The sequence below is a fragment of the Lissotriton helveticus genome, chromosome 11 (genome assembly GCF_964261635.1).
Source record: "Lissotriton helveticus chromosome 11, aLisHel1.1, whole genome shotgun sequence".
Lineage (NCBI taxonomy): Eukaryota > Metazoa > Chordata > Amphibia > Caudata > Salamandridae > Lissotriton > Lissotriton helveticus.
The window spans coordinates 15,352,488-15,366,260 of NC_136072.1; the positions used below are offsets into that span (position 1 = coordinate 15,352,488).

At 41.9% G+C, this 13,773-nt stretch overlaps 1 protein-coding gene across 1 annotated transcript in view; it reads right to left on the reverse strand.

The window, feature by feature from the left end:
• Window positions 1–13,773, reverse strand: part of LOC144791347 (uncharacterized) — a 363,412-nt gene that overhangs the window by 63,102 nt on the left and 286,537 nt on the right. The window contains exons 93-96 of the mRNA XM_078666025.1: window positions 6,913–7,065; window positions 5,237–5,496; window positions 2,201–2,285; window positions 130–234 (exon numbers count right to left, since the gene is read on the reverse strand). Coding sequence (XP_078522151.1) covers window positions 130–234; window positions 2,201–2,285; window positions 5,237–5,496; window positions 6,913–7,065 — 603 coding nt within the window. The remainder of the gene's footprint in view (window positions 1–129; window positions 235–2,200; window positions 2,286–5,236; window positions 5,497–6,912; window positions 7,066–13,773) is intronic.

Below are 13,773 nucleotides of genomic sequence, written 5' to 3' on the forward strand. Positions count from 1 at the left end.
TGAGATGATGTAATGACCTTCATCTTTCAAGGTCACAGACAAGAAGAAGAAGTGCTTAGACCTATGTACTGTTACATCAAAGGGGAAAGCATGAGACAAATAAATGAGCGATTATTGAACAAGTACTACCTGAAGATGGCGGTACTGACGAGCTGGTGGTCGTTAAGGTGGCAGGAGTTGACGGGGCGGAAGTTGAGGGACTGGTGGTTGAGGTAGGTGTCGTAGAGGTAGTATCTGGGTATTCGGATCATCGAGAATGAGAAAAAATCTTTAGTTCATGGAAAACTGAAAAGATGTCACATTACAGACCACATCACTTGGACTTGTTCCAGGCCTCTTCCCATTTGGTAATGGCTTACCACTACATGTTCGGAGTCCGTAAAGTATTGATCTGTAACCTGATTTCAGTTGGAAAACATTAATACATACCATTCAGATTCAATGTTTGGAAGGGATGCAGTGAACGCGCCCCTTCCAAATAATGAATCTATATTGGGTCACAAACCCAAATTGTGATTCCGTTTTTATTTTTTTCAATAAGCAATTTGTTTTTTGTGCATACCGAAAGGCATTATTGCAATTGGAAATAGCCCAATTTTGAGAATCATGCAGTTTGCGACCACAATGCGCCTTCTTACATCTGGCTCTGAATACTTTAATTGTAAAGTGGTTATGAAAAAATTTCTTATGTGAAATAAGGAACATATTATATCCAGTAGTTACTCGCCCAAAATAATCATCAGGGATTACAGTGGTTTATAACTCCCCTCTCAAAGGGGGTACTGTGCATATACTTGTTGACACCATTTACATTTTGAAATTATGATTCATGAAACATATTCATGATTGATGACATTTCACTTCATTAAATCAGATCTCCCCAACTGTAAGAAGTCAGAAGTGGATTTCATGGTTCATTCATGTGGAATTCTGAAGTTATTGGAAAGTGAGGGTAATGTTCACACATCTCTAGATCCTAGCAAATTCTGCCAAGATCAGTTTATATTCAGTTGAAAGTTCATCAGTGATTGGCTTGTAATTGTGTTTTGTGCAACATTTTAAACAGAATTTTCAGTATGAACACAAGTGCCAGCTGCAGTATATTCATCTTTTAAAAATGAAAGAACAAAACCCATGTTTGCCACAACAGAGCCAGTGTTCACCAATGATTCACACAACCGAGCCAGTGTTCACCAATGATTCCCTCAACAATGCCGGTGTTCACCAATGATTCACACAACAGCGCTGGTGTTCACCAATGATTCACATGACAGCGCTGGTGGTCACCAATGATTCACACGACAGCGCTGGTGTTCACCAATGATTCACACCACAGCGCTGGTGTTCACCGATGATTCACATGACAACGCTGGTGTTCACCGATGATTCACACGACAGCGCTGGTGTTCACCGATGATTCACACGACAGTGTCAGTGTTCACCAATGATTCCCACAACAGCACTGGTGTTCACCGATGATTCACACAACAGCGCTGGTGTGCACCGATGATTCACACGACAGTGCCAGTGTTCACCAATGATTCACACGACAGCGCTGGTGTTCACCACTGATTCACACAACAGCGCTGGTGTTCACCGATGATTCACACGACAGTGCCAGTGCTCACCATTGATTCACACAACAGTGTCAGTGTTCACCAATGATTCCCACGACAGCGCTGGTTGCGCTGGTGTTTACTGATGATTCACACAACAGTGTCAGTGTTCACCAATGATTCCCACGACAGCGCTGGTTGCGCTGGTGTTTACCGATGATTCACACGACAGTGTCAGTGTTCACCAATGATTCCCACGACAGCCATGGTTGCGCTGGTGTTCACCGATGATTCACACGACAGTATCAGTGTTCACCAATGATTCCCACGACAGCGCTGGGTGCGCTGGTGTTCACCGATGATTCACACAACAGTGTCAGTGTTCACCAATGATTCTCACGACAGCGCTGGTTGCGCTGGTGTTCACCCATGATTCAAACAACAGTGTCAGTGTTCACCAATGATTCCCACGACAGCGCTGGTTGCGCTGGTGTTCACCGATGATTCACACGACATTGTTAGTGTTCACCAATGATTGCCACAATAGCGCTGGTGTTCACCGATGATTCACACAACAGCTCTGCTGTGCACCGATGATTCACACAACAGTGCTAGTGTTCACCTATATGTTCCATAAAACTTACCAATACATGAGTCACCAGAAATGTAGATATCGTCCACAGCTACGTCACTCCGGTAATCATTACCCCTCAGGCCTTCGATGATGACCTGTGAAAAGAAGAGTGCATGAAAATTACATAGACTACAGAATCAGCAGCAAGGAGAGAGTTACTTCTTTGGGCTTTGGTGGGATAAAAGGATTAACACTTAATTTGTGAAGGAATCTCTGTTGAAATGAAAGTTTATGCAATACACCATTTTCAGAATTATTATCATTAATGGACTGAATACTTTTTGTATAACATTATAAATCACTGATATCTTTTGATTTTTTTTCCAGGACACTGAACGTCTTTACATGAAAGCAGACAATTTGTTTACCCATCACCAGCTGCATGTAATAATTGTGCACATTTGTTTATATTTACTAAGATGTGGAAGAACAGGTCTCCTTCTTACACCCTAGGACAGCACACTCCAAAGGACTGAATACATGTGTCCATAAAAGCCAAGGATGCTCACAACAGTAGTAAGGATAGATGAACAACCCTTGAGAAAGGAAATACTGTTGGGGACTCCAAGTACCTTCAGTTTCAACAGCCCTTATAGAGGCAGTGTAAGTATGTATAGCGCAAACCTAGCTGGGAAACAAAGGTTCAATGACGGACTACGCTATCACACCGCTTGCCTTACAAGGCTGTTCATTTTATTTAAAGACCAAAGCGTCCACTTATGCATTCTCCTTTCTAGTTTATTCTCAACATCAGCCAGTAAAGAGAGAACCAACAAAAATAGCAAATTACAATAAGAAGTAGAAATAGATCTTCTAACAGAGCCTACACACTGTTGTATGGTGTTAGTAACTAATCAGTATTTAGATCATTGGAATGTTGGGAGCTCTATTGAAGACGATGGAGTGCTCTGGGGTTCTAATGGCCGGCAAAAGCCCGGTGAGCAACGTTCCAATGCTGTTGTTGCTGTGAACAAGGGCCTTACGGAGACCGGCTGGAGAGGCCATTTAATGGCCTACTACTGTGGGCTGTAAGGCTATAGTAAACCACAAATGTCTTGCGAGCTCTCCTTTCTAGCCTCTGGGGCAGTCAGCTAAGTGTCCTTTCTTCTTCTCTGGGATAGGTTCTGAGCATCAGCTCTGACCCACTGGAGCCTGTGTCACACTCTTCTCTCCACGTCTTTAGCTTGTGCCCCATCCTCAGGACTGGCACTGTTGTGAGTGACAGCGAGTGTGACATGCATGGAGACAGTTTTGTGTTTTTTCTTGCACCTTGTACTCTGTGCTGGTGGCAGAATTAGCTTCTTTAAGGCTTTGTCCCTTATTTTTTGGAATGTATGTGCCCTAACAATATTTACATTTGGTGAACAACATAAATAATTCAAGCATATTTCTTTAAATGTATTAATAGTTCACTGTAGAGCAAACAATACATATGTAGGCAGGAAGCTGTGTAAACCCTTTATCACTTCCGCCCAAGAAAAAGATTGATTCTAAATTGTTCACTGTGGGCCCGATTCACAGAACTAACTTAAGACAAATTCCTAAACTTACTACTTTTGGTATTCACAGAAGTTAGGATTTTGTCTTAAGACAGACTTAAGACAGACTTAAGACAGACTTAAGACAGAATCCTAACTTAAGTCTGTCTTAAGTCTGTCTTAAGTCTGCCTTAAGACAAAATCCTAACTTCTGTGAATACCAAAAGTAGTAAGTTTAGGATTTTGTCTTAAGTTAGTTCTGTGAATCGGGTCCAGTATTTTTGGCCACTCAACAGATATATTGTATGTATTCCCATGCAATGTTATTTCTGGTTATGTAAATATTAAGTTCTTTCACTTGATATTGATGACAATAGTGAGCCTGTGGAGTCCCATTTCAAATCAGACATTGACTAAGACCAGGAAATCTTCAAAACAAATGTACCTAATTTTCTTGATCAATCAGTGACTTGTTCAGTAGGAAAAGCTACTTATAGCTCTATGCAAGCAGTCAGCCAAGTGTCTTTATTTCTTTAATTAATAATGACATTTTATAAGATGCTGACTGGTCCACAGTTTATATGACTGTTTACAGTAAATATATTACTTATTCTTTAGAAGAGGTCAACAATATGCTCTGAACATGTTTAATAAGAACCTCCAGCTTTGTGATAAAATTTTAATTTTCCATGTTTTAATGCAGCAAAGTTCAATTTTTAATAAAGACAAGGAGGGGAGTAGTATCACACTACAACTATTATTTTTACTTTGATGTTGTGACAAACAACCAATACAGGGCTTTTCTCCTGATTTAGATTTTGCCACACTTGGACACCTACTGGCTCATGGACACACGGACGTTTCTCTGGAGATGCATTATTAGCCAAACAGCGGTGCCGCCACCAGCAGAAGGTGACCTAGTAGTTTTTAAGAGCAAGAAATGTATCCGTGTTGGTTCATGTGTTAGTTGGTATAGCACGTCATCGATAAACCTGGCACACGTTTATGGGGAATGGACACAACACAATCCAGTCATTTGTGAAGCCTGATTTGCCAAATACTGAGGATGTCATCAGGTTGAAAGTTTTATAAGTTAGCAAGTTTGTGATTTCCAGACAATATTTGTTGTTTTATTTCTCCTCATGTGGCTAAGATTTTCCTACAAATCAGTTGAAATGGTGTGGAGATGAAATAAGATGTCATATTGAAGAGTCGTGGAGCAGTTAGACTGGGTGTAAAATACCACAAAAAAGGAGCATCAGAATCTGTATTTGTTATTATACAATATGCAAATACGGCAATCAATAAATAATAACAATTAAATATCATTAGAGTTAGGCTCATGAGAAGTATAATAAGTCATAAGACACCAAAAACATGGTAGGCAGTAAATACAGCACCCTTCTGACTGTTTTAATACTACCGTTTAGCTTGAAAAACAGGCAAGAGTCCTTTGTTCATTGTTGTTCAACATTATTTTCCTCAATTATGAAGATATCAGAAATGAGATTAATGTACATTTTTACTGCACAAAGATCAAGTTGCTTGACCAACAATCAATCACCCACCTGCTGAATGCTGGATCCGTGCAGAAGGACTTCCCCAGAGTACCACCTGTCCCCCTTGTTGCCGGAGTCTGACCAAACCAGCACTTGCGGTCCTAGCTTCTCCCTCACATAGATCTTCAGTGCCATTGTTCGTGCCACTCCGTACATGTGATACCAGAAGCGTAAACACTGCGGACCGCTGACGCTGCACTCGGGACTGATCAAATGGGCAAAGTCTCCAGAGTTGGACTCACTGCCATCAATGTAGATATAATATCCATCTGGAAGATAAAAATAAATATTTGTTTCAAAGTATTAATTGTATAAGTGTACAAATCTCATCTGGAAGACCAAAGAATTCAAGCAAATTTAGGCAACAATCTCCTCTTTTAGATCAAAATTATGGACAGCTGGATTGTACATTAAAAAAATACGTCAGACAAACAATTGATGAAATTGTGGTCTAAAATTATTTTTAAAATAATCTTACTTATTAGAATTAATTTAGTTTTGTGCCAATTACCATATATTAGGACTAGGTGGGCTGACAATTTAGGATGTCAAGCTCTCCTGTGTGTAACTGTTGTTTATTCAATCAGATAGACAAGGGTAACAGATGTACTGCCCTGTGTGTGGACACAAGTACTAATATTAGATTGCAAACTTGTATAATTAAATCTTTAATTTTATCATTGTTTTGGGGTATAACGCAATGATCTATAGTTGTGCACCACAAGTGGCCAATGCAAAAAAGACCATCTGTAGATTTTCAAAACTGTTACAACAAGACTGTGAAGGTGGAAAGTGAAATAAGCCCTGAAATAACCAGAAATATTTGAGTTTTTGTATCTGCGAAAACCTCAAGGAGAATATTACTTCATTTTAATTTCATGACACTGGTGGAGATTTAAATCCTTTTGATTAGTGGAAGCAAACCCTTTCCACCAGGGAAGCAGTTTTTTAACCTGACACTTTAAATTTTTCAATATCATGAGCTGTATCTCACTGGAAAATATGGAGCTGGCCAAGTGGACTTCCAGTGTCTGGCTTTACAGGTAAGCAATATGTTTGTGATTAGCTCTCTAACTAACACACCATGGAATAAATCCATGGAATGCATTTGAAATTAGATATATTGGAACACTCGCAATCTTCAACATAGTAAGCACTGAAGAGAAGAAAAATATGTCTTGTCCCCTTCATCTTCAGAATATGAGTTGCACAACTTGGTGTACAACTAAACATTGATGTGTTTGGATACTTATTGCTATGTTATCATCTGATTTTTCTAATTCTAGCTCTGAAGCCGAGACAGTCATGGCCTCCCTTCAAGACCAAGCTAGGAATCTCACCATAGTTCCATTTGCTAATGTGTTAGTGTACACTCTTTTGAGCTCAAGTTAATAGTTATAGGAATTCTAGTTGTAAATCAGAGTAAGAAGTCTTGTAAACACACTTTTCACAATATAACAACAACACCATTGTACACTCCATTTCACAACCACATTTTCTGCTTCACATGTTTTGTATTGGCTTATTTAGGTATATTGAGCAGTACCTTGTCATAAGAAAAGAGCTCTCCCACGCATTCAAAGGTTCATCAAAAACACTCATTTAAGCAGGTGTCCTTTCATCAATTCCAAGTTTCATAATCATAAACAGTTGACATACAGATCAAACTTCTATTGTGCACCTACCTCCTGTGGTGTGGTCAAATGAAGGGCCAGTCGATTGGGTTGGAGTCGACCCTCTGTTCCGTTTCCAGTCAAGTGTATCAGCCTTAGATTGTGTCCAGTTACAGAAGTCCTTGTCAAAGGAGCAGGACAAGGGACAATGTGATGATGGGTCGCCTTCAGAAAAATAAAGAGGAAAGTTCTGCATAAAACACCAGTCAGAGGGGTCTGCACCTTTGTTTGATCACCCCATCACAATGCGTACTAACCACCCACTTCCACTTGTACAAAAAGCAGCATTTCTTTTACGAATATAAACTTTCAGTCAAAATAGTAATAGTTAGTAGAAAGAAACATACCCTACTGATAGTCATAGGTAGTATATTTAGTGAAAGAACATAACTAAATAGAGAATTATAGCCTTCATTTTTATTTTAATGACATCATTGGTCTGCAGGGAGAGAGGTTATTCCAGAGTGATGGGTGTGGTATGGCTACATTCCTACACCGACTGTGCTTTGGATCAGAATAGAAGATTCTTAGATGAGTGAAGCTGCGAAGATTCCTAGTCAAGTTGAGAAAGAACTGAAGTAGTAGAGGCTAAGGGATGCGAGACATAGTGTGGAGATGAATGAACTGCACTCTAGGGAGAAGAGATGAACCAGGGTAAAGCCACCCTTTTAAATATCTATGTCAGCGACATTGCAGATGCACAGGAAGATCATTTTTAACCCGTGCAGACTAATTACTCTCATTCAAGTTTATAGAATTGTGATATAGCTTTAAAGAAAAACAGACAACACTGATATATACAACAGATACATTAACTAGTATGAATGAGGTCGGATTAAAACAAATGACTAATACAAAGGTTATTAATTTAAAAATCATAATCCCTGACCATGACGGGCCACAATCCTGAGTGCAGCATCTAAGCTGACCACAAATGATCGATTGAAAGACAGATAAAGAAAATGCTACTTACCCAGTATGCATCTGTTATTGGCATATATAGCTGTAGAGTCATATGCCTTTGCATAGATCGCCATCTGGTGTTGGGTCCGGAAAGTGCACATGGACATTGAGTCCATCCTTAGATTATTTTGCCATAAAGGGTGATGATGAAGTTAGTAAAGTAGTAAAGGTAGATGTCCATGTAAATTGTATCTAACTAAGATATCACTGCATCTAAGTAAGATATCACTGCAAAAGGTATAGGTACCCGGGGAGGCGGGTGGGTACATATAACTCTACAGCTCTATATGCCAAGAACAGACGCATACTGGGTAAGTACCATTTACCATTCAAGGCATATGAACTGTAGATCATATGCTTTACCATAGACTATAAAGCAGTTATTTCTGAAGCAGCGGCTAACATGTAGCTCTTGCAGTGGTCTGGAATAGTGTTCGTAAAACTGCCGGGCCCAAACTAGCTTGCTGTTTTGCTAACACATCCACACAATAATGTTTTGTGAATGTGTGTGGTGTAGACCATGTTGCCGCTTTGCAGATGTCAACTATGGGTATAGTTGCTAAGAATGCCATAGAAGCCCCTAGTTTGCATGTAGAATGCGCTCTAGGGGGAATTGTTAGTGTGCGTTTAGCTTTGATGTAGCATATTTGAAGGCACTTAACTATCCACTTTGCAATGCCTGATTTTGATATGGGATTGCCTTTATGTGGTGGTGCAAAAGCAACAAAGAGTTGTTTGGTTTTCCTAAAAGGTTTTGCTCTTTCTATGTAGTAAAATAATGCTCTCTTAACATCTAATGTGTGAAGGGCACATTCTGCCACTGAATATGGTTGAGGGAAGAACACAGGCAACTCAACAGATTGGTTGATATGAAAGGCAGAGATGACTTTAGGTAAGAATTTGTGGTTAGTTCTAAGAACCACTTTGCTTTGATGTATTTTCAAAAATGGTTCCTCTATGGTTAGTGCCTGAAGCTCACGACTCTTCTTAGAGAAATTGTTAAAAGGAAGGCTACCTTCCAGTTAATAAATTGTATTTCACATTTGTGTAACTGCTCAAATGGTGGACCCATGAGTCTTGTAAGGACTATGTTGAGAGTCCACACAGGAAAAGATGGAAGTCTGGGAGGAATAAGTATTTTAAGTCCTTCCATAAAAGCTTTAATAGCGGGCACTCTAAAAAGAGACAAGTGCTTTCTATTTTGCAGATATGCAGCTATTGCGGCGAGATGTGAGCATATGGATGTGTACTCAAATTAGAATGTTGTAAGTGTGATAGATAACAAATGATATCTTGTATTGAAGCATCTAGTGGATCAATCTGATTCTTGTTACAATAAACAACAAACCCTTTCCACTTTGCTACGTAGCATGCTCTTGTGGTAGGGAGTCTAGCCTCTTTGATAACATTCATATAGTCTGGCGGAAGATTAAGGTAGCCAAACTCCAGGATTTCAGGTGCTAAATCGCAAGGTTGAACTGACTGGGATCTGAATGTCTTATCTCTCCATGGTTATTAGTAAGAAACTTTGGGGAGTGGTGTCGTTTTTATTGGGGAACTACTGATAGCTACAACAGAATTGTAAAATCAGGGTTGCTGGGTCCATGTGGGATCAACTAGGATAAGCATCAGGGAGTGCTGTTTGAGTTCCCGAACTACTGATGAAAAGAGTGGGAGAGGAGGAAAAGCGTAAGCAAATATCCCTGACCAATTCATCTATAGTGCATTGCCTTTGGACAATGGGTGTGGATGTCTGGATGCGAAGTTTGGGCATTTTGCGTTTAGGTGGGTGGAGAACAGATCTGTCTCTGTGAAGCCACACATTTGGAAGAGTGGGAGGAGAACTTGAGGGTGGAGTTCCCATTTGTGTATCTGCTGTCGTTGATGAATGAGCAGATCTGCAACTTGGTTGTCTACTCCTGGAAGATGTTCTGCAAGGAGATATATGTATTTAGGTATGGCCCACCTCCAGATGCTTTGTGTTAGTTGTGAGAGCTGGAGAGAGTTCGCCCCCCTTGGTTTTGTATGCAGTACATTGCTGTCAAGTTGTCTGTGTGAATCAGGACAGCTTTGCCTAACAGATGAAGTTGAAACACTTTCAATGCTAGAAGAATTGCTAGCAGTTCAAGATGATTTATGTGGAGTTGGTTTTGTTGCAGAGTCCACATGCCCTGGATGGTATATTTTCCCATATGTGCTCTCCAACCAGTGAGGGATGCGTCTGCTGTTAGCACTATCTGTGGAACCGGATCGAGAAATGGCCGCCCCTTGGAAAGGTTTTGTATGTTCCACCACTGCAGAAAGCGGTGAGTATGGCCATCTATCAACATCAGATCTGATAAATGGCCTTGAGCCTGGTTCCACTAACGTACTAAGCATTCCTGTAGAGGACGCATTTGAATTCTTGCGCAGGGAACAATTAAAATGCAAGAAGCCATCATTCGGATCGATTGCATGAACACTCGGGCTGGTAATGAGTGTTGAGGATGAAACTGTGATATTATAGCTTGCATGTTGCGAATCCTGACTGGGTTGGGGCACGCTAGAGCTTTGCGAGTGTCTATGTGGCTCCTAGATACACTTGTGTGTTGGATTGCTGGAGGTGAGACTTGGTGAGGTTTACAGTGAACCCTAAGCCGTGAAGCAGTTGAACTGTTCTTTGAGTGCGATGTAGGCAGCTTAGTTGTGATCTGGCTTTTATCAGCCAGTCGTCTAGGTAAGGGAATACATGAACGTGCTGCCTTCCTAGATGAGCTGAGTCTACTGCTAGGTACTTGGTAAAAACTCTGGGTGCTTGAAGTTACTCCAAATGGATGAACTTTGAACTGGTAATGTTGTCCATCCACCACAAACCTGAGATATTTTCTGTGAATCGGGTGAATGAGAATATGGAAATAGGTGTCCTTTAAGTCTAGAGTGGATAGAAAGTCGCCTTACTGAAGTAGTGGGAGCACCTGTTGTAGTGTGAGCACGTGGAAGTGGTCCGACTGTACCTATAGATTTAGCTGTCTGAGGTCTAGCGGCCTGAGAGAGCCGTCCCTATTGGGTATTCAGTAATACAAGGAGTATACCCCGGTCCCTTGATGTATTAATGGGACTGGCTCTATAGCATGTTTTTCTAACAGAGAAAGAACCTCTGTATTTAAGAGGGTGAGATGTTCCGGTGACATTGCATGTGCTCTTGGAAAAATATTTGGGGGAGTGCTTGTAAGCTCCAGGCAGTAACCATATTGGATAATTATTAGTGCCCATTTGTCTGAGGGGATTGAATTGGGAGAGATGTTCCCCGGCAGAAGTGGAATGATCAGGGGTATCGGAGGGAAGTCACTGTTTGTTTGCGGGGGAAGAGCGTGTGGACTTACCCCTACCTCTTCCCCTACCGCTGTTTCCTCTAAAACCTCCTCCAGAATAACCTCTGGATCAGGGGGATTGATTGTTGCCCTTGTTAGAGGAGGAAGCATTGTAAGAGGAGATATTTTTTAAGCCACCCCTGTAGAATGAGCGGTGAAAATAACCTCTAGTGGTAGCTAACTGTAATGCCCCATGGACTATGCGACCTCAGTGTCCTTTTTCATCTTTTCCGGCATGGTATTAGCAGCTCGGCCAAAAAGATGCTCTTTGTCAAAGGGTTGGTTAAGAAGGGATGTTTGCACCTCTGGCTTAAATCCAGAGACTCGGAGCCAAGCGTGTCTGCGTAATAATATACTGGTGTTAATTGCACTAGATGCTGTGTCTGCTGCGTCTAGTGCACATTTAATGGAGGTGTTGGTAATGAGTTTTCCTTCCTAAATAAGGTCGTTGGCCTTAGATTTGTAAAGGTTAAGCAAGTGTTGCATGAGTTTCTCTAGCTCATCGTAATGAGCCCTGTCATAACGAGCTAGCAGAGCCTGGGCGTTGGCAATGCACACTTTTTCTGCTGCCTGTGAAGCTACCCTTTTGCCTCAGGCATCATAAGCTTGGACTCCTTGTCAGAAGGAGGGGTCTCTCCTGTGGCTTGCGAGTTAGCTCTCTTGCATGCGTTGGAGTCTACAAGAGAGTCTAAGGGCAGCTGTCTTTTAATATACATAGGATCGGTAGGAGCTGATTTATATTTTCTATCCACTCTGGGTGTTATAATTCGTTCCCGTACAGGATCCTTAAAGAACTCGTCTGCGTGTTTTAATATGCCTTTTAGCATTGGCAAGGTATGAGTAGTTCTTTGTGAGGAAGAAAGAGTCTCAAAGAGGAAATCCTCTTCTAAAGGTTCTTCATGAAGTTCTACCCATTGATAATGAGCAGCCCTGGTAAGGAACTCGAGATAGCCAATGTTGTCATCAAGTGGGGCAGGTCTCGAGGCGTACAAATCAGGGTCATCATCTGTATTTGGATCTGTGTGGTAATCTTCCCAAGCATCAGTGTCCTGATCCTCATCCCCATCCCCTTCATCCTGTGGGTCAGGTGTAATAGGCCTTGGTGGTGAATTTAATGGTGTAATAAGCACGTTAGGATTAGGAGGAGGAGTATGAGGTGGAATATAAGGAGGAGAAGGTTTAGTGCCCACATTCTTCTTCTTAAGAGGGATATGATAGTCCTCTGGCAAGTGAGCTATCCGTTTCTTTGGAATGGTTGCCTGAATGTGTCCTGTTTTAGGGTTTATAACCAGCTTTTTCTGTTTTGGGTCAAAAGTTGGTTCATTAGATGGATTCTCTTTCGGGAGAGTGTCTTTGTCTTTCAGTAGAGATTTCGGCGCAGAAGGTATCGCCTCTGAGCCTTTGGGCATCGATGGTGTTGGCTCCAACAGTTTGGGCTTGGAGTGTTTCGGCTCAGAGTGCTTGTCCTTTGAAAATTTGGGCTCCGAGTCTTCGGCCATGGAGAGTTTCGGCTCCGAGACTTTAGCCTTGGAATGTCTCGGCTCCGAATCTTTGGACTTGGAGGGTACGAGCCTTTCGGAATCGAAGGTGAAATCTTCGGTCCAGAAGGTATCTTATGCTTTGTTGCAGAACGTGTTGGTTCGGCATTGGAGCGGGGCTGGCTCATGCCCAAGCCAGAAGGCTTCTCCTTCTATTTCGGAGCCGGGCCAGAGGGGGGGCATCGGAAACTTTTTGATAGTGCTGACCTGAACCCGAGGGCGAAGGAGGGACCAAAGCCTTGGCCTTATGAGGAATGGGCACAGGGGGATCTGTACTCACAGTACCCAGACACGCAGTGATGTCGACCTCTCCTTTCATGTCGTAGTCGGCCTCGGACACTGAGATCCGCTCTATCTCTTGAGCTGAATGTTGGATACCGGAATCTTCTCCGAAAAGGTCCAGAATAGAGTCACTCTGATGCTGCATTTTGTGGCATCGAGCCCGACGATCATAACGTGTATTTTTCGATCAGAATGATCGACACGCGTTGCAATACTTCTCTTCACGTGCCGGGGACAAGCAGAGGTTGCTGACTTTGTGCAAGTCAGTTCGTGGCAATTTAGCAAGACACCTGGGACATAGTTTAAATAGAGTCCGTTCCATCGAGTGCTAGCACGGTTGGCATGGGTAGGCCCGACGGCCTGCCTCGAGTTTTCCGATGGAAAGTTTTTCGAAGTGAGACGATCCATGTTGAATGAGGAACCGTGATCGATAACAATACCGTCGAGGGTAGTGGATTGGGTGTCGAAGGGGCCCGAAAACGGTACCGAAGCAGAGCGCAGCAATACACATCCGAAGCAGATGGCGGAAAAGAAAAAATCTAAGGATAGAGTCAATGCACATGCGCACTATCACCGAAAGGAGTAGCCACCTACCTCATGACTACAAGACTTCTTCGAACAAAAACAAAGTGCAAACATCCGGGCCCAACACCAGATGGCGATCTATGCTAAAATATATGATCTACAGCTCATATACCTTGAACATCCTCTTTCTTTTTGAAAGTATTGCCTTTCCTAAA